Below are 21,360 nucleotides of genomic sequence, written 5' to 3' on the forward strand. Positions count from 1 at the left end.
CCCCTCTCCCTCCCCATTAGCCCCTACCCCCAACTGTTGCTGAACTAAGCATAGCTTCATACAGGTTGTTTTACACATGATTTGAGTATTGTTTTAAGTCAAATCTCACAGCAAGCCTCTCCCCACCCAGGCCTCTCTCCTAGCTCTCTTCTGGGCTTTCAATTCCCCTAAAGGGCTTTAAGCCCTTGCTGTGTGTGGTCAGTCCAGGGGGCCCAGCCTGAGATGTCCACCTGCTGGTTCCCAGGCTCCCTGTGCTCTCAGTATTAACGTGTGGCCTCCTTTCTCCTGCCACAGATCCTCGATGTGAATCAACCCCATGATGCAACATGCCTCCCCAGCCCCAGCTCTGACGATGATGGCCACGCAGAATGTCCCTCCCCCACCCTACCAGGACAGTCCACAGGTGAGTGTCCACCAACCAACAGGAGTCGTGTGTGGCCTTCCAGGGGCGGAGGGCAGGGCCTGGTGCTCCCTGGGCTCTTCCCTGTCAGGCTTGGGGAGGCCTCTCTGGAGAGAGACTGGCAAACACAGAACTCCAAAGGGAGTCACTGCATTTGACAAACACGGGATTCAGATGTAACTGTCGCCAGCATCTAGGACCCTTGCCTAGAGCACCGAGTTGTGGTCCTGTCCCCATCCAACACTGCTTCCCACTCAGAGCAGACATCAGACAAACGTTTCAGGCCCCTCACTCGTGGAGATTCAGGTAAATGGAGTCTGCCTTTGAGTGCTTGGGGAAAACTTCTTAATTAGAGGCTCCTTCATTACCAGTTCCTCCTATTCATGGTCACTGGTGCCCCTGTGTCCATCCTTCTCTGCCTGCCTAGTGGAGGAATCTCCCTTCTCTTCAGGATCCGCTCAGCTTCTATCTATAAAAAGGCCAGGCCTGCTTCTCTAGGCCTTCCAACCCTTCTGTCTGGTTCCCAGTTTCCATGCCTCAGCTCCGACACAGGCCCCCTGCCCAAGTTCTTCCGAGACTGCCACCTGGTTGCAGCTCCTGCGGAAAGCAGTGTCTTTGCCCTATCTTCCTATTGTCTGCTCTCCCCCTGGAAGCCTGGCCTGGCTTTTGTGGGTTGGCCTCCTGCAGTCCTAGAGCCGGTTACTTCTAACCTTTGCTTCTCCAGTGTGTGCCTCACACTTCGTTCTTCTGAGACTCTGAGTTAGTTATGAGGCTGGGCTTTCACAAAAGCTTCTATTCTCTGACCTTGACCTTTACACTCCCCTGTTTTCTCTAACCTGCTCTCACAAGTCAATATTAATTCAACAATTATTTATCAAGTATCTATAATGAGAAATGCAGCCAGCTATTAATAGAATATTCATTCATTCATTTAACAAATGTGCAGTGAGTGCCTCCTATGTGCCAGGCAGTCTTTCTCACTCCCCCCAGCAGTGTTTTTGCCCTGCTCTGATATCCCTCCTATTAGGCATTTCAGACACAGCTGTTCTCGTGGACAACGCGGAAGATCTGTACACCACGAGAAGGATATTAAGATGCAGACTTTTGCTCCTGTTAGGTCCTCTGGCCCTGACACCCCCAGCCTAGTGTGAGCATTAGTGGCTGCTCTATCCATCCTGTTATTCTCCCACAAAATTATACTTTTCAGTGTCCAGCACACAGACGACCATTGACTCCTTGGCCTGCAAAGTCCAAAAGCACTTATCATTCACGGACCTTTGAACACATGTGCTTTGGTCCCCACCCCTGCTTCCACATAGCAACTCCATGCGCCTTCCTAGGCTCTCCCCAACCTACCCTCATCTGTAGCAAACCCTCTGCCCATGTCAGCAACTTTCCACGAACGACTGCAAGTTGGACTTGGCAGTGACATGCTTCCGCTATTTGAAAGCTTCCAGATGAGCCACGGTATGTCGGGCCCTTGATTTCTATGGTGAGGATGGAGAACAGGAGGCCTGGCCTAGTGGAGACCTGGGAACCCAGGGGCCACAAGAAGGACAAGCATAATCCTTCTCAGTAGACGCAGACCCATGCTGTCATCTGCTCAGGCAGAGAGGGACCCCGAGGTAGTGATGAAGAGGCAGGAACTTCGGCTTCATTTCTTTTGTAGCTGGATGCTGCTCTCCGAAATCCACAGTAGGAAGGGGAGTGGCAATGGGACACTTCCTGCATTTAGCAGGTGGTGGGCACAAAGGCCCACACCTCCATACCCAAGGCTCAGGGACAGACTGGCGGTCACAGAGGCCAGAGAGCACTGTATTGGCACAGCTGGCAGCTGCTGTCTCCTCCCGCCCCAGCCCTACCCCTCTGTTTTGCTGCCTGGGCAGCTGGGAGAAGTTTGGGTTTGGTGGGGATTAGCAGGAAAGCTGTAGGAAGGGCCTGTGTTGTCCAAGAATGCTGATCCGGGTGTAGTTAAGTAGAGGAGCCTAATTTAATTCTCAGCATACAGCTGAGTATTAATACATCCCAGCTGCCGAGGGGGGTGGAGGTAGGGTTGCAGCCTTAAGGCGCTGGGCCCCCGGAAGCCACCACTGAGCTGCTGTAGCCTTTTAGTGGAGGAAGGGAGCTCCAGTTCCCCATTTAGGGTCTCAGAGCAGAACCACAATGCAGGGACTGTCCCAATGCTCTCCTCTCTGAGAAGCCACCAGTATTTCACGAGTGAAAATACTCACATTTACAGCAAGGGCATAATTTGCCCTGGGGAAGCCACACACTTGTGACGCCAGAGGTCCAGGAATGTCTGACAGGAAGTCTCAGTGTCCATGGTAAAGTGACCAGGCCAAGGTCTGGGGTCTTTATGGCCTTGGCTTGGCCACCAGGCTGTGGCAGATTTCCATGGGGCATCCCTGGGCCAAACTGGTTCCCAAGGAAACTGATCAGGACAGAAAACCATAGGAGGAGTTAGGGCAGGGATGGAATAGGTGGGAGGGAGGAGGTGGGTGAGGTCTCCAGAACGTAGACTCAGGTGGAAAGTATTTCTTTCCAGAAAGTGCTCAATTTTGAAGCCCATCAACTTTTGGGGGGCCCTTCTCTCCATTCTTGGGGCTGCTAGAAGTGGCTTGCACACAGGAGTGTCTTCCATGTGAGTTTTCTGCTGGGAACCTGCTCTGGTCCTCCTGCCTTCTTCCCTTTATGCTTTCAAGAGGCTGAGCCCAGCTTCTCAGGGGAAGCCCTGCTCCACTGCCCTTGTAACACTCATTATCCTTGAGAACCAGCTGCTCTCTGACTCTTGGTGTCCTCAGGAAAGCCTAGCCTAATGGGAATGTGGGACAGGCACACGGGGGTCCTCTGGAAGGATTCCCACCTCCTCCTCATTCCTTGAGGTCTAATCTCATTACTTTGGGACCCACTATGAGTTGTTTCCTCAAGGCCTGCACAGCTGAGCACATCTCTTGATCACTTCCTCGGAAACCCAGTTTCTTCCACAGGCAAAAATGGACAGTCTCTAATATGAAGTCCCCAAAATGATAAAGGAAGCAAGAAGCAGAGCCCTTCCTCTGAGACCCATGGAATCGTTTTAATAATGTTCCCGTTGTGCTAAGGGCTAGCAGTACCGAGCATAATCTATTCAAATGCACAGGAGAACCTCACATTGGCAAATTAGGAATCTGCATTAAAAAAAATTCCCAAGCCCCGGACCTTCTTTATAATAAATTAGAATTTTTTTTTCAAGGCAAGTTCTTAACTTGGCAATTTCATTTTTGAAGTTTGGGGAATAACGTTATTAAAAATGAGGGAAGCTTCTTTTCTCTTCCCATTTTAGGAGAGAAGCATTAATGGTTCTGGCCCCGCGCTATTAGCGCACACCAAATGGTATGATGACCAGGCAGCCTACGGCCCCTCGGTCTGCTTCAGTCAGTCGTAGGGAAACTCCATGATTACTTGTAAGGATGTCATTCTGTGTTTAATGTGCTCTAAAGACACCCTAAGCTGAGAAAGGGCAAAGACAGCGACCACTGGACCCCTTCCTCTGGCCTGCTTCCTCTTGATCTGGTGGCTTCCTGTTAAGTTCTGCCAGAGTCGCAGCACCCCCTACTGTCTAACTGCAGCACCTCAAAGTCCAGCGTGTTGTAGCGGGGCCCTTGAGGCAGAGGTGAGTCACCTGGGATCCTGGAGTTCTGGTTGTTTAATGAAAACATTGTCTCTAGGGAGACTGGCTTATGAACTAAGTGTGTGGTCCCTCCATTCCATATAGTGTGCGAATTACCACATCACTCTGCTTCCGTTCTTCTGCATCTCTGCCACAACCCGGCCACCTGCCACCTGGACGCTCACAACCCCCTCCTCCCACTGCCCAGCTCCCCTCTGGTCCTAACGGAACTCTTGAAGTTGTTATGTTCTCTATGGTTTCTCCCTCTCCCGGCAAGTGTCACTCCGGTCCCCTCCTAGAATCTGCGTGATAACACTGCAGCACTCTTACTTCTTCTAGGCCTATACCCTTCGTTCATGGATCCTCTGTCCACCTCTGAAGTGTCCTTCAAATTCTCCCATTTCCTGTAACACTCCACATACAGCATTACCTAACAAGCAAAGTTCTCCCTTTGGTACTTCCATCAGTAGTTCAGAAAACCCTCCGGATTTGCTAGCTTTTCCACCCTCACCTTATCTGCACACAAAAAACTCCTGCTACCAGCACCCCACCCCACCCCCCGCTCTTCCTCAAACATAGGCTCAGACATAATGTTCCACAAATATATTTGCCCTTGGCTTATAGGAAGACAAATATTGTATCCAGTCTAGTTGAGCGTGTCTTCAATGTTCCTTCTTCCTCTGCATGCTTGTCCCCACCACGTCAGGCTGTGTGACAGCAGAAATGCTGGTGGGTCCTGGTCTGACCCACTCAGCACCGTACTCTGAATGAGAGCACTCAGTGAACAGTTTCGGAGCAAATTGATATGTAGGCAGCCAGGTGCTTATGGAGCACGACTCGACGATGGGTGATATTAAAGGGGTTTGGCAGTTCCCCAAGGATGCGGCCTCATTGTTGACCTGAGGAGGCAGGAGAGGTGTCAGGACTCTCCATCTAGGACTCGTGCGGGAATCGCATGTCAGGAGGAAGTCAAGCATTTCCTGGGGACCCTTTGGCAAAAGCTGTGTTTCTCCAACCCCCTCCATCCAACCACTACCCTCAGAGTGAGGAAAATGGTGTTCAGGAGTCCAGAAAACTGTGCTTGGAGATCTGGAGTCAAGAAGATGCTATCTTACCCCTCCTGCCAGAGGGAGGCTAAGCTGGGCCAGGCGTGTGGGAGAGGCCAGGCCTGGCTCTTTGTCCCTCCAAGTGCCTTCTTTCTCTCCCTATCCCAGCACCATCCTCACTTGGGTGGGGCCAGGGGAGCAGACCTTCTGGGGAAGCTGGGCCATTGATCAGTCATCAGGGTCCCCATGCTGGTTTTAGCAACTGGAGGCAGAGGGGGTGGCTGGAGCCCCTGGCTGTGAATGGCCCCCATCCAGACCGTGCAGCTGTGACAGGCAGAAGCGGGTTCAGATGTTTTCACACTTTACATTCCTCTGTTCTCTTTAAGGGCTGGAGCCCCCTGCCTTGCAGGGACCTCTGCTCAGCTGCCTGTGAAACTCATTTGCTTTGCAGCAATGGAGTTAATTCAGCAGCTTTGAAAGTCTCCCTAAGCCTTTTCTGTGGCTACGATTGATGGCTCCTTGTACCCCTGGGGGTAACACCCCAGGGACCATATGGGCGATCTGTCTGCCCTTGCTCTGACTCATCCAAACGGACTCCTCACTTTCCTTTTTATTTTCTGCGGGATCTTTCTTCTCTTTGTACACAGTGGCCTCTCTCCCCGGTGCTTGAGCCACCCATGTCTTTAAACTGGGCACATCCCTGAAGTTCAACTTACTCGAGACCTGGAGTCCTCATGTCGAAAAGGCAAAGCAGCCTCAGGTCCCACCGTGGGGCCTGTATGTCCCCACTTAGGCGATGGCGGGCCAGCAACAAGGCTTGTGAATGCTCACTCTAATGACCTTGTCCAGGCTTGTATTTAATGAACTTGCTAGTATCTGAATTCTGATATTTACCCAAAGAACAGAGATTTTATGGTCTGCCCTATTGCCTCCAAGCAGATGAGTGCCCTAAACAGTTACAAAAATAGTTAATGGCCCAAGTATACAAAGCTTAAAATAAATCAGGGAACAGGTGATCAAGTAGCTGCGGGCCCTCCAGGACTGGGACTTGCTCTGCCTCCCTTTCCCGGGAGATCTTCTAGGAGCTCTGGTGTCTGCGTGGCCCAGCGGGAGGGGGATGGGCCCAGGGCTGCTTGTCCTTGGAGTTTGTGATCTGCAGGAGGAAGCCTGCAATGACCTGACGTAGTAGAAATTGAGGAATCCTAGGTCTCGTTCCAGCCCTGCTGCTGATGATTTATATAAACTTTAGGCGAGCAATGTCAGTATTATTTCTTTCATTCACTCACCTATTCAATAAATATTGCGTGCTTTCTGGGGTGTTGCAGACCTTGCGCTGTATCCTGGGGGTACAAAATTCACAGTTTCCTGCTCTAATGGAGCTTATAGTCCATTTTGGGCCTTAGTTTCTACGTTAGGAAAATGGGAATCACTTCTGCCTTCCCTGCCTTGCAGGATTGTTGAGAGCATGGGTATGAAAAGTAGAGTGGTGTTTCTCGCCTCTTTTCACCTGTGACCCTGAGACTAATTTTTTGCTCTATTTTCTGTACATCTCCAGTAGCCAAGATTGGATTGAACTTTAATTACTCTACTTTGTATTAGGAACACAATAGGCATATCAACTAATGTGTTTCTAACTATAAACACACCCCCTTGCGCACACACACACACACACACACATACACACTGTGATTCTGATATGCCTCCTAGAAGTCACTGGTTTAGGACTATCATAAGAGTGAGGGGTCCCCTAGAAATGGATGGAAGGTGAGGAGAAAACAGTTCTCAGGAAAGTGCACCAAGCTGGTTTGTGAAAGACTCGGGTCCGAGTCCATAGCTTTCCTCCTATTAGCCACATGTCAGTAACGCCCCAGAAGTTCAGGCGGGGCCGGTGACCATTTCACAAGCCTCATTTGTAAACCACTGCCTATGATTCATTTTAAAAATAATTATTTAGTTAAGATCCCCATGTTGCACTGTAGAGTAACTTTTCTGTGGTCTGTTCTATCCGGCTGGCCCTGGGATCAGAATGTAGGTGACCCAGGCATGCTGTTCCAGGAGACGTTTCAAGCTAAATTGGGCTGCGCTGGCTCTGCTGCCAGCCTTCCCCTCCCTGTGCTGACTGGGTGGGGATATTTGGAGGAGCCCTCATTGACCCCCTCCCCTTTTTGGATCCCTGAGCCTTTTAACACACCACTCACTTATCCCCTCATTCGGTCAGTCATTCAGTCATTTAACAAACACACTGGGAGCCCACCATGAGCCAGCATGGCAATGGGGCCTGGGAAACCAGTCTACCAGGAAGACACACAGATAAGGGCCCTGCAGTGTTAAGCCATTAAGGTTAACTCATACATGATGAGGCAGGGGTCGTGGCTACTTGGGTCTGGGGGACGTGCAGAATTGGGAAGACTTCCTGGGAGCATTGGCACTCCAGCTGAGTTGGAAGAGGAGTGGGCTTACACTTGGCCGGGAGGGAGGTGGGGCGGGAACATGGACATTTGCTGCAGAGGTGGCTGTGGCAGAAGAGGCACAAAGACATAAATCATTGGGCGTGTTCAGGCAACCGTACACTGTGGGGTCTGATCAGGTGCGACATAGGGAAGGGGTGCTGTACTGGAGACAAGGCCAGGGTCAGTGGGCAGACCCAGGCCTGGAGCGCCTGTGGACGGTGCCCTCAGCCTAGAACATTGGCCATGCCCCCTGCTGCCTCCCACCTGTTCAGGCCAAACCTCATATTTACCAAATGACTTCAAGCCCTGACCTCCTCCCAGGTCCTTGGACTCTATCCTAGTTGGGAGGAAACCAGATCTCACCCTGCCAGTTTGCCCTGGTGCTTCAGAGAATGCCAGCTCTTGGTCAAGCCCAGTGCGGCCCCTAGTGGGCCAGACCTTTCAGCCCCCCGTGTTCCATGGCCTGGAGGGGCAGGCACTGGAGATGGGCAGCTCTCATCTTGCCCAGGTCAGGTGGAAGGCTCAAAGAGGGGAGTCCACTTAGGAGGACATGCTGAGAAGGTGCAGGCCCACATTGCTCAGGGTTTACAGAAAGGATCCCATAAGAGGCTGGTGGGCATAAAGTCACAAAGAGCAAGACTGTCTGTGGATGAAGGGTATATGTAGGGGGACATGTGGGTTTGGGTCTGGAGTGTCTTGGATAGGCATGGAGTTGGATTCAGAGAGGAAGCACCCACTGTGTACAGTGCACCCTCACATATCGCCCTGGGAGGAGGTATGAGCAGCGCTGTTTTTAGATGGGGAAATTGAGGCTCAGAGGAGCTGAGTCTCTTATCCAAGGTGACATAGCTGGTGATGGGGTCATGTTACCTTCTATGGCACCTCGGCCCCCTCTCCCACCTCCCTGGATGCTTACAGGCAAACAGTTTCCTTCAGCAGAGGCAGGACCCCTACGGCAGCCCATGTGACAGAAGCAAAAGTGGCAGCCTCAAATGTGGGCTGCCAGTTGTGTGGATTATGCTAACATAACCATCATATGCCGAGTATCTTCTAGGTGCCAGGTGCTTTGCATACATTACCTCATTTGCTTTCAACAATCCTGTACCTTAGGTATTATTACACCTATTTTGTAGTTGAGGACCCCAGATCAGAAAGGCTGAGTAACTTTGCCAAGTCACCCAGGTGGAGAGTCCAGTCCATTAGATGCTCCTGCCAGGACTTCATGCTGGGTCCAGTTGGCTTCAGCTCTGGGCTAGATGCCACCACTCCCCATAAGTCAGGGACCGTGACTTCTCTGCTGTGACCCAAGGCATTCAGGGTCAAGGAGGTAAATCTGCAGCCAAAAAGCCATGTTCGATGGGGATCCTGCCCTCACACCAGTTATCTCTACACTCAACTGATATGCACACTCTATGTTGAACATTGGGGCTGCAACAGAAAACAGGAAAGAAGGGTCCCTGCCCTCCAGGGTCCACAGGCTAGTGGATGAGAGAGGCAAGAAAGCCAACATGGCTAAACAGTGTGTTCGGGTTCATGGAAGCCCAAAGCAGGGGCCCTGAACTGTCCCTGATGCTCAACCAGCACCCACTGAAGGAGACATCAGTCCCCATGACAGCACCAGAGCCATTTCACATGGGGAGCAGACTGAGCCCCGACTGGTCAAGTTACACATCCAAGGTTGCCCAGCACCGAGTGGCAAAAGCGGGACTAAGTTCTGTCTGATGCCACTGTATCCTGCAAACCACCCTGTGGGTGCTAGAAAGACCCTGGTGTCATCCCCATTCTGAGCCACGTGCTCCCACCTCTCATGAACAAAAGAGAACTCTGAATGGCAGCTGGCAGCAGTCAGTGGCTGACCATGATCGGTCCTGGGCACCCTGAAGAGTTGGGTGTCTAAGGCCTCAAGTCTCTGGCTCCTCAGCAGCCTGCAAGGGAAGTGAACCACCTTCGATTAATAACTACCCACAGCTTCCTAGTTGGGTTCTACACAGAAGGACTTGCCAGAATGACCGGTGTTTGGAGAATTGACTTGAACTCCTCATATAGGAGCAGTCTTTTGGAGGTGGGAAGAAGTTGGGCCTGCGGTGAGGACTGGGTGAACTAGATGCAGACCCAAAAGTGTGTGTTGGGAAGGGAAGCTTCATCCTGATTCCTGTGCCCTTCCTCTCTGCCCTCCTTTACACTCAGGAGGAAAAAGTTTTTCCATTCTCCTCTTCAAAGAAAAGTCATTACGTACAAGAATTCATACTGTGATTTAGTCAGAAAGCCCTTGGTTCTTGCCCCAACCTTTGCACAAACTGTGATCTCTAGCAGCTTCTTCTGTGGGCTTCTGTTTTTCTCCTATGTGGAATGGGGATCATACTTACCTATTGCACAGGATTACTGTGGAGCATGAAAGCCTACGGAGGTGTTTTCTTAGCTCGTTAGAACATAATGTGTCCCCTGCCTCCCCTACAATTGGGAAAGGGTGGTGCTTACCAGAAATGAAAGCATCCATGGGGTATTCCAGTGTCAGCGAGGGCAACTGAGGCAGGCAGGTAAGTGTGCTTCCCAGCGTCTCCTAAATCACCTGCTCCTTTCCATGGTCAGACTAAATTGTCAAAGTGGCTAGACCTCTCAACTCCTCCAGATTTTGCGTTCCCACACACACAGCTTATAACGCCAACTCTTCCCACTTTATAAGATGGGCACAGTCAGGAACTTTCATCTCAAGCTGCCACAAACCAAGATTGGGCAGGACTCTTTAGTGCCCAGCTTCAGGTGGGACTGGTTCCAGCTGGGTGACAGAGAAGTCCAGAGGTTATAGCATCTATGGAGGCAAAAGTTTGGGGTGGTGGCCTAAGGTCTTTGCCACCAGAAAGGACTGTAGGGTAAGAGGAGGTGGGAACCAGAGAATCCTGTGCAGGTTCTGGACACAGCCCCACGGCTCACAAGCGGTGGCCTTCCGGGGAATGCTGCCATCATCCCCGTCCATTAGTCAGCACCCTGTTCTCTTGATTAATCCTCAGAGGGAGTAGGTGTTACCCCTATATTTATAGATAAGGAAACTAAGGGTCCAAAAGTTCAGGGAATTCACCTCGAAACACGTAACTAATGATTGACAGGGGCACATCAAACCCAGGGCCTGGATCTGCGGCTCCTTCCACTTTCAGAAGCTTCTCTGATCTTTCAGAAAGGTCTCCAGACTTTGTTCAAGTTTGCCTCTCCTCCTATGTGCCTCATTCCCCTTATTGGAAAGGGACAGTCCTCCTGTCTGTGTGATGCCATATCCACATCCTGTCCCCAATTTGCTGCCTCGGTAGAATTTCCAGTGTGCACTGAGGTCTTCTCGGAGAAAGGCTTGGAGTCTGGAGCAGCCAGTTCTGGGACCAGCTGTGGACACACCGAGTAGCCTCATGGAGTGTAAGGCTAGTTCCTGGTTTCTTCACATGCCAGATCCTGGAGAATTGGAGAGAAACCCTGACCTCAGTGGTGTGCTAGTAAACAATCAGCTTTCTGGGTGGAGGTCAGGGAAAGGCCCTAATTTGCCACGTTTGCCAATTTCTGTGGTGTAAATGTTTCCGCCATGACCATTTCAAGCCACCAAATGTGATATCAGCCAGCTTGCAAAACTCCTGAAAATTTAAGTTGGCTTTCACAGGCCAGAACCAGGGAGTTCCAACCCGTCATTTAACAGTTATGCCCTATCCTGGCCCATCCAGTCTGTCCCCCTACTCCTGCTCTTCAGGCTATACTGCCCAGTAACCTTCCCAAAAAACGCACCATAAGTCACCCTCATTCCCTGCCACCAGACCCTGCAGACAGCTGCAGGCCTCTCCCTTTGAGTTCCAGTTCTTGGGAAAATGGGTGTCTCTGGCTGGAAAAACAATTCTATTTGGAGATAAACACTCATTCTCCAAACCTGGAGGAAATACAGTGTTTGCTGAATTGGCCCCCAGGAGCTAAATAAATTTGAATCACCATCCTCCTTAGACCAGCTCTGCTCTCTTCTCCCATCTCCACTCTGAGCCCCAGTAAACAGCCCCTCAGCTGGGGCCTCTTGGGATGCTGTCAAGTGACTGCCAGTGCTTACATTTTTATTCTACACTTTCCTTTGTAACCCAGCAGGGCTTCCCCTTACCTCTCCCAAAGTCCTGCCTAGAGAGGGGGGCTTGAGAGGAAAAGGAGTGGCTTCCCTCAGCCCTCTCTCCCAGAAACCCCTCTTCATGGGAGCCCCTTATGGATGATTCCTTCAAGGACATGAGGAAATTCACCCGTAGTGGGCAGAGCAGAGCACACCAGCCTACCTTGCATTTCATCCGTAAACAGGCTGTACAGACATAGCATTGCCTTAACTTTAGGAAAGAAGCACATTTTGGAAATCTCGTGTTTAATAACAACTACCACCCCTCCACCTGGGGGACACTTTAGGGTTGCCAGAACACTTCTCTATATTGTGCATTATCTAATCCAAACCTCATGCCAAACCAGGGCAGTGGGTAGTGATTATTAAAGCACCCTCACGGCGTCTGAGTCTGCCAGTCCTGGAAGGGACTTTAGATGTCACCCTACACAGAGGCCCACAGCTGATCTGCTAGGTCCCTGCAATGGTGGAAACTCAGCGCCTCCCGGAGGCAGTCCCTTCCAGCCTGGGAGAGAGCTTAATGTTTGGGTCAAGCCCCAAATCTGTTTCTGTGTTATGTAGATTTAATGCACAGTTTGTAGTTTGACCCTTCAGGGCATACAGAAGTGATAGAATCGAATCCCTCATTCAGATAATCAAAGGGGGTTCTCCTGTCTCTCCACTGCCCCCCTCCCCCAAATCTCTCTCACACATCCCAGATTCCTTCAGATTGTCCTCATACAATTTAGGATTAGTGCAGAATCCTTTCGCCAGACTGCTCTGCACTCCTCTGAATGTACTTTCCTATACCTGTTTCAGCACCGTGGGTGGGACTGGAAGCTGGGTGTGAGGTGTGCATTTCTTAATGCGTCCCCAGATAGCATTTGCTTAGGTTGGGTTTTTTGTTGTGGTTATTTATTTATTTATTTATTTATTTTTTAAAGATTTTATTGGGGAAGGAAGGGGAACAGGACTTTATTGGGGGAACAGTGTGTACTTCCAGGATTTTTATTCCAAGTCAAGTTGTTGTCCTTTCAGTCTTAGTTGTGGAGGACTCAGCTCAGCTCCATGTCCAGTTGTCATTGCTAGTTGCAGGGGGCACAGCCTACACCATCCCTTGTGGGAATAGAACCAGCAATCTTGTTGTTGAGAGCCCGCGCTCCAACCAACTGAGCCATTTGGGAGCTCAGCAGCAGCTCAGCTCAAGGTGCCGTGTTCAATCTTAGTTGCAGGGGGTGCTGCCCACCATCCCTTGTGGACTCGAGGAGTTGAACCGGCAACCTTGTGGTTGAGAGCCCACTGGCCCATGTGGGAATCGAACCGGCAGCCTTTGGAGTTAGGAACACGGAGCTCTAACCGCCTGAGCCACTGGGCCGGCCCCTTTGTTGTTGTTTTTGACAGATACATTACACTTTGGACACACTGAGCCTGCTGTCAACTAAAACACTGCTGCTAAACTGTGTCTTCCCTGTTCTGCCCTTATATTATTGATTTTTTTTTTTTGACCAAAGTGTTAGAAGTGTTGAGTTCTGACTTCTTAAGTGACAATGAATCTTATTAGGCTTAGCATGTTGCCAACATTGGTGAAGATCCTCTGGACCCCAGTTTTATGTCACCCATAAATTTGCTGAGCATTTCTTCAGATATCTTCTAAGTCACTGCTAGAAATATTGAAGAAGAGGGCTAAGGAGAAAGTACGCGGCACTCTCCTGGAAGCCTCCCTCAGGCTGACATCTACCTTTCAATTGTCATCCTTTGGGGGAAGCTGACTAATCCACACAATTGTCCACTGGGCCATTTCTGTCCTTGTTTTCCACAAGGATATCATGGGAGGTACTGGGCGAGGTCGCTTACACCATCCACTTCTACTACATGTCCTTGTCTGCCAGCTTAGTGCAAGGTCAGACAATTAAGTTCACAGACTCATGCTAGAAAAAGCGCTCCATCCCTCACTGCTGAATATCACTATGGTCACCTTCGAAGTGCTCCCCTTGGGAAGCTATGCACCAATGCCAGCACCCAGTCCACCCTTCAAAGCAATTTTGGAACTCTTTCTGGCATGGCCATCAGAGCTGTCATTGTATTACCCTTGATGCCCTGAATGTCATCCAAATGTCTTCCTTTCAATATTTCCTTTATCTTCAGGTAAAGAAAGAAGTCACTGGGGGCCAGATCAGGTGAGTAGGGAGGATGTTCCAATACAGTTACTTGTTTACTGGCTAAAAACTCCCTCACAGACAGTGCCGTGTGAGCTGGTGCACTGTCGTGATGCAAGAGCCATGACTCGTTGCCACAAAGTTCAAGTCATCTCACATTTTCACGCAGGCTTTTCAGCACTTCCAAATAGTAAACTTGGTTAACTGTTCACTTGTACAAATTCACAATGAATAATCCCTCTGGTATCAAAAAAGTTTAGCAACATCGTTGCAACCAGTTCGCGAACTTAATTGTCAGCCTCGTAATCATGTTAAATCCAGAACCTGAGCCCCATTATAGCAGGTGGCCAGCCTTGTGACCCCGGTGCCCAGCACGGTGCCTCGTACATGGCAAGGACTCAAGAAGCATTTGAAGAAATAATCGTTAGCGTTCACGAATAAAAGGAACTGGCTCGGATCAATGTGAACATTAGCGATATTCAGGTTTTGATTCCACCTTCTTTCTGTATTTTGAAAATTGGAACATTTGTTTCTTCTTTTTTTCCCTACAGCACCTCTTTAATACTCATGAATCCTAAAAGGACACCAATTTGCTTACTGATGAGAAAAATAAGAGCTTGGGAAAGTCCAGGGATTTGCCCAAGGTTAAAAGCTAATAACAGGAGACAGTAGAATTTAAGCAATTGTTTGCTGGCTTCGAGGTACCATGATGTATGCCTCGCCTCTTGGGCACTGAGGCTGGGGAAGCTCCCCCTGCTCAGACAACAGTGACATGGACATTTCATCCTAACAAAAAATGATAGGGACACAATAGAGTAAAGCGGATATATTTCTTTTATAGCCTCAGTCTCATTCACTATCTATCATTCATTAATTCATTTCATTGATTCAACAAATATTTATTTATTTGTTTGTTTGTTTGTTTGTTTATATAAATTTTATTGGGGAACAGTGTGTTTCTCCAGGGCCCATCAGCTCCAAGTTGTTGTCCTTTAATCTAGTTGTGGAGGGTACAGCTCGGCTCCAAGGCCAGTCGCCGTTTTCAATCTTTAGTTGCAGGGGGCGCAGCCCACCATCCCATGCAGGAAATGAACCTGCAACCTTGTTGTTGAGAGCTCGTGCTCTAGCCAACTGAGCCATCCGGCCGCCCTCAACAAATATTTATTGAGTATCAACTAATGCCAACCTATTGTGGGCCCTAAGAATACAATTGTTAATCCCTCTTTAAGCTTAAATTTTAGTTGGGGATGGGAGAGAAAATAACTAAGTAAGTAGATATATAGTACACTGGTACCTCGATTTTCTAACGTCTCCATTGACGAACATTTCAGCTTACAAATGCCATAAATTTTATGGATCTATGGTATCATTAAATAGTAAAATTCATGCTAAATTTGCAGTTTTAGGGGCTGATTTTAAAGGTCTGGAATGGATTAATCCATTTTGCATTACTTTCTATGGGGAAACCGTGCCTCTGTTTTCGAATGTTTCAGAACTCGAACGGTCTTCCAGAATGGATTACGTTTGAAAACCGAGGTACCACTGTATAATGGCCATGATAAGTACTGTGAAATAAGGCAGAGCATGGGGATTGCAAGAGGTGGAGGGGTTCTATTTTACTCTGAAGACATGGCATCTGAGCAGAGACTAAATGAAGAGAACGAGACAGCAAATGTCTTGGGGATATCAGCCCCAGCAATACTGTATTGTATTGGTGGAGATACATATAACATATTTTCTTCCAGAAAGCAGGAACCTAGATCATATGATGAACTTTCCACCTATAAAATATCTGATTTTTTCCAGGTGTATTCATTCATTTATTCACTCATTCATTTTCTCAATAAATACTAAGCATCTCCTCTGGGTCAGTTGAGTGCTGGGGGGTGAAGATGTGAACAATGCTTTAGTGCAGGAGGCAGACATGTCTATGAGCCCAAAAGCACCGGCAGTAAGAGCTGTCACGGCGCCATGGACACGCTGGCGGAAGAGAACAGTTGAGGCATGTCACCGTTCATGACATTCCAGGGCTCCATCTGACTACAGAAAATATAACATAAAAGCATTAGATTCTGCAATGATGATTATCAAAAATGTCAAAGTCATTTAGCATTTCTTTAAACAAAATCTTATACAGAAAGTCCAATATATAATATTAAAAGGAATTGCTCTAATTATAACAAAATTAGGGCCTTAAAGGCACCTTCTAAAACATGTAACAGGATGAAAACTGTCCTAAATATTTGTTATGTTTAAGACCAGAAATCTGTCCATTTCCACCAAAATCCGCTTATCTTCAAGTGCCAGGTAAACCAAATTTGGAGAACCGTTCACTTATCAATCAAAACCACTAAAACAGTTACCTCTGGCTTGCGTTAAATGGAATAAACCTCAGCCCAAATGACAACTGATTCAGCTATTTTCCCCCCTCTTCAAAGTCATCAAATCAAACAGCACAGTCCAGATGACTCACAAGCACAATTTAAAGGGCTCATCATTTTGTTGGTTTCTGCTTCTGGACAGAGGGCATACCTTAGTTTCCACTAAGAATCACCTCTTTTAAAGTGTGCTGGTGCACCCCCTGGTTTTGAGTTGTCCTAAATTGTTCTCTAGAACATGCTCATTTGAAGAAAGTCCTGCTTTCTTCGCACTCTGACACATATACAAATGGATACTCACAATTCTCTTGCACACATTCTCTTGTGCATGCGCGCACACACACACACACACACACACACACACACACACCACACACCACAAGCCAACGTAGAGCTTACGATTCCAGCTGAGGAACCAGCTGTCCTGGCCACACTAACCAGCCGCCTCCTCTTTCTTCTCTCTGCAGATGACGGCAACTGCTCAGGCACCCTCTAAGGCCCAGGCTGTCCACATCTCCGCACCTTCAGCTGCTGCCAGCACTCCCGTGCCCAGTGCCCCCATTGACCCCCAGGCCCAGCTGGAGGCTGACAAACGAGCTGTGTACAGGTAGGAGACACTTCAGCCGTGGTGAGAAGCCCCCAACCAGCTTCAGGCCCAACTCAGCTGTGAGAGATGAGATTGCAAGCCAGTGGGTGGGCTCAGCAAAGACAGTGGCCAACAGCTGCTCCCTATAGGGCCTTTTGTCTCAAATCAATCCAGAGATCCCTCAGTTGGCCACTGTGGGTTGATGCTAGCTTCCTGGAACTGTATAGTGAGGGATATGAGAGCCTGGGCAGTATCTTCTTTATCCCAGCTGGGGAGGTGAGCCCTAATGAGCCAGAAACCCTCAGCTCAGCAAACAGATAGCTGCCTGGGGACTCCCCTGTCCAGTCCCATTGTTGCCTTCACTCCAACAAGAGCACTGGACATCTGGTTGCACCATCAAGAGTTGGTATTACGCGAACTTTACTATCCCTGACAAGTATTGGGAGAGCTTGTTAAAATGCATGGTTTTAGGCTCCGCGCTCAGAAATGCTGACTCAGTAGGTCATGCTACAGGAAGAGGAATATGAACTTCTAAAAACGTTCCCGGTGAATGTAATGCATACGGTGCTTGGACCACATTTTGATTCATGGTAGTCTTTAGTTTTGAGCAACAGGTGTTGTGTGCAGCTTTATAGGTTCTGGCACCTTCCCCAGATAGGGAGTTTGCTGATAGCAGGCACTTGTCTCGTCTTGCTCTGCACCAGCCCATGTACCCAGGGCTGGGCCCTGAATGGTCCAGAGAGTGGGAGGGGCTCAGGGGAATTCCTGCCTGTCTGTGTAGATGGCTGGGGAGAAGCTGGAGTCATCTGAGAGCAGGCCTGAATGAGGCTTCAGCAGAGACTGCGCTATCATTTGTCCACAGGGAGCACACGCCACTAAGAGAAGGTGCTCAAGTCACACTCAGGACTGAGGCTGGACCCTTGCTCACATTTAGTGTGTGAGCGTAGACGTTCACCTGTACCAGTGAGCACAGCTTACCTCTGGCTGGGCACACACTGCAGTAGGTGCTAATGCCAGTAACGTGGAATGGGCTACCTAGGGTGGATAGGAAGAAGACTGATTCCCTCCTCACTCCTGCTGCAATGACAGAGTCTTTGTGGTAATGGTGGTGATTGTTGCTGTTATTACCATTATCACTGGCATTATTTTTAGTTACTCAGATGAGCTGAATGCTTCTAATGCCAACAGTTGGGGGTCCAGAGCAATGGGCTCTGATCCATAGATCCTTGCATGAGGTTCCTTCCCAGGCCTAGAGGAAAGAAAAATCACAGTGCCTGGATGTCCCTGCCCGATGCCCAGGCCTGGTCCAGCTTCCCGCAGGGAGCAAGCTCTGCCTTGGGCCCCAAAGAATGCCATGACCTGGTCACAGTTCTTGTCAGAGAGACTCTAAGAGGCATCAAGCCAGCCTCCCCCACTATGGAACTGGGCACTTCTGTCCTGCCTTCCCTCCTTCCTTTACACCCTTTCCTTGAGCCTTACTGTGAATGTGTGGGAGCACTGGCTGGACTCCAGGGGGAAGAGGGTAAACCTATCAAGTGCACGGGCTGTTCTTGTCTCTTCAAACAAGAAACCAACACAGTATGGTCAGAGCTCTAACAGAGACGCTTCACAGAAGAGGCAATATTTGAATTTGATCTCAAAAGCAGGTAAGACAGTTCACCAGGAGGAGCAATGGGTAGAGTAAGACCTTCTAGGCAGAGTAGAATCTGACGTGTTCCAAGAACAGCCAGGAGCCAGAGCAGCTGGGAGAGGAAATGCAGCTGCACAGCCACCTGTACATTAACCTGTGTGGTGGGCTGTTGCTTCTGTGAGGGCTGTAAGAAGGGAGAGGAGAATAACATGGCCTCCGGAAACCGCCTGATGGTCTGAAGACTTGGGGGCACGGCCATTATACTCTGCTAAAACCCCTACTACTCAAAATATGGTCCACTGTGAGCAGCATCAGGTCGCCTGAGAGCTGACTAAACATGCAGGCTTTCAGGCCTCACTCAGGCCTAAGGGTTCATGATTTGCACTTTCATAAGGTCCCAGGTGATGAATGTGTGTAGTAAGACTGACCCCAGGCACCGTCAGAGACTCCTGGTGGCAGGGACCGGTAGTGAGCACAGATCAGAGTCTAGAGAGACTCCCCCAGATTTGTGTGTAACAAAACGCTTCCGGAAACCGATGCTTAAGTCACGCCTCTGTCTCTGAGCTCTAATTTCATGATAGAACCTCATCAGCATGTTTGGTAAGAATTCAGGAGACAGCCCATGTGCGTACCTGGCACTGCGTCTAGCACAAAGCAGAGGGGTCCCCTTGTTCCCATCAATGGGCTCCATAGCCTCCCTAAGATGCCAGGCTCCTTCCCCACCCAGGCTAATCTACAGGACAGGAAGGTGATCTCCCCCACAAGAGCTGTCCATCAGGATGTCACATCTTCCTGTTTGTTTTCACACTCAATCTTTACCTTCTCCCACCAGGCTGACCACCCCACAGCCCTTGGTGTTTGCCACGTCATCTCTGCAGGTTACCACCAATTGCCCAGCCAAACATGGCTGCCCGGCATCTCAGGACATCAACACTGCTGTCCAACTTCACTTCTCTGCAGCCCTTCCCACTGGCCTCCTGCCCCAGGGTTGTCTCCCACAACCACACCTCTCCCATTAGCCCCAGCTGCCCTCTCTACAGCCCTGTGAGATGCCAGGGGGGGAGCTCAGCCTCCTGTAGAGTTGGGTAATTTTAATTAGATTTGCCTGCCTGGGGCAGCCTGACTGCTCCAAAGCACTTCAGGGAGTCGGCATTTCATGTCAATAAATGTAACAAGACTCTTTCTATTCAGATTAGTGCTCACACTGACTTTGGGGAGCCCCCATCACAGCCCTTCCCAGAACCACAGATGAAGGAAGGGTCGGGGAGGCCCCTTGTTGCCCAGGCCTCTGCAGGGCAGCAGAGGGGCAGCCTGACAAAAGGGAGGCATGCTTGTGAGCGAGAGAGCCTGCCACTGCCCCTGAGATTTTATTTGTGTATGAGGATGTATTAATGAAATGTGTTGGTTCCTTCTGATGTGGACACCGTGTGTGTGTGTGTGTGTGTGTGTGTGTGTGTGTGTGTGCACGCGCAGAGGGGAGGCCAAGGCTGTCTTTAATTGGATCATACCAAAGCATCATCTGGGCTAATCAGCAAGGCAGCCAGGAGTCCTGCTCAGATTAATGACTGCAGTCTAATCTGAGCAGGTCCCGTGATTGGATGCACATCGCGGGTAATTGTGTTTGTGGCCCAGGAGCTATATTGGAAGGGGTCTGAGGAGGGGGCCATGCAGTGAGGTCTGCAGGCTTGGACCCACTCAGTTCTGTCCTTCCTCAGCCCCCACCTCAGCCCCAGGGTTCTTCCCCCTAGAAGTTAAAATGTCGCTTGGACCACAGCGCACCACCTCTCCGTGCTGGTGGAGAGTGTCAGGTGCTATGTGGGACCTGGCGGTTAGGTTGCCAGCAGTGCAGAATCAGGGCCAAGAGGGTGAGGTTAATCCAGTTTTCACTCTCCCTCCTCCCCTCCAGTCTCCTTCCTTCCCCTTTGAAGTGAGTGGGTTCCCATGGAAACCGTGATGTCCTGGGGAGCAGAAGAGTGGCAGGGAGCTCGGCCTGGCCAGGTGTGAGTGGGGGAGGAGGCTGGCTTTGCTGAGACTGCTCCTGAGGCATGTTAGTTCTACCCCTCAGGCTCAAAACCTCTCTGAGAACCCAGGAAGTGGCCCACCTGGTGCTGAAGAAGTTACCTATTATTGATGGGAAATGTTAGGCTGGAGGCATGAGCACTGAGAAAATAGTGGGGGCAGTTGTGCTTTGCTTCTCCATCCAAAATGCTGGAGAATTGAGCTGCAAGTCAGGTGGAGAGGGTGAATGGCTGCTGCACTCTATACAGCTGACTTTGAACAACACAGGAGCTTAGGGGTGCTGAACTGTGTGCAGTTGAACACCTGAGTATAACTTTTGACTCCCCCAAAACTGAACTACAGTCGGCCCTTTGTATCCACGGATTCAACAACAGGGGCTAAAAAACAGTACTATTGACCTGTAGTTGGGGAATGCAGGTTGGGAATATAAAAATACTGTTTTTGATCCGTGGTTGGTTGAATTTTGGATAAGAAACCCGTGGACACAGAGGGCCAACTGTATTTATTGGGGGGGGGGGAAATCCACGTATAACTGGGCCCCTGCAGTTCAAGGGTCAACTGTATTTCTGCTTTGTGGCAGTACTCACAATTGAATTGATTGTGTTAACATTATTTCTGTCCTTCCCCCCAACCCCCAGATCATTAACTCCATGAGGGCAGGGTCTATGTCTGTTTTACTCATTGATTTATCCCCAGCACCTTACATGATACCTTAGAGTCAGCAGCTTGGATGAAGTATGTGCTTAGCAAATGGATTCTTGAACTAGGCTAGGCAGTGCCCCATATTACTATACACCATGGTTCTAGGTTAGTGTGCTGGCAAACTGGCTCTTGGGGGCAAGGTGAGGGGAGAGCCCTGACCTGTAGCATTTGCCGGTTGCCACTGGGTGAATGCTCCCACCATGACCCATTTCAAGCTACCAATATGAGGCCACTGAACAGAG

General features: G+C 49.6%; 1 protein-coding gene across 7 annotated transcripts in view; it reads left to right on the forward strand.

Moving 5' to 3' along the window:
- PKNOX2 (PBX/knotted 1 homeobox 2) overlaps positions 1 to 21,360 on the forward strand; it is a 257,738-nt gene that overhangs the window by 179,432 nt on the left and 56,946 nt on the right. For all 7 annotated transcript variants that reach the window (XM_081037159.1, XM_081037165.1, XM_081037164.1 and 4 more), the window contains 2 exons: positions 295 to 403; positions 16,649 to 16,788. In XM_081037159.1, coding sequence (XP_080893285.1) covers positions 317 to 403; positions 16,649 to 16,788 — 227 coding nt within the window. In that variant the 5' untranslated portion in view covers positions 295 to 316. The remainder of the gene's footprint in view (positions 1 to 294; positions 404 to 16,648; positions 16,789 to 21,360) is intronic.

This window comes from Rhinolophus hipposideros, assembly GCF_964194185.1.
Source record: "Rhinolophus hipposideros genome assembly, chromosome: 24".
NCBI lineage: Eukaryota > Metazoa > Chordata > Mammalia > Chiroptera > Rhinolophidae > Rhinolophus > Rhinolophus hipposideros.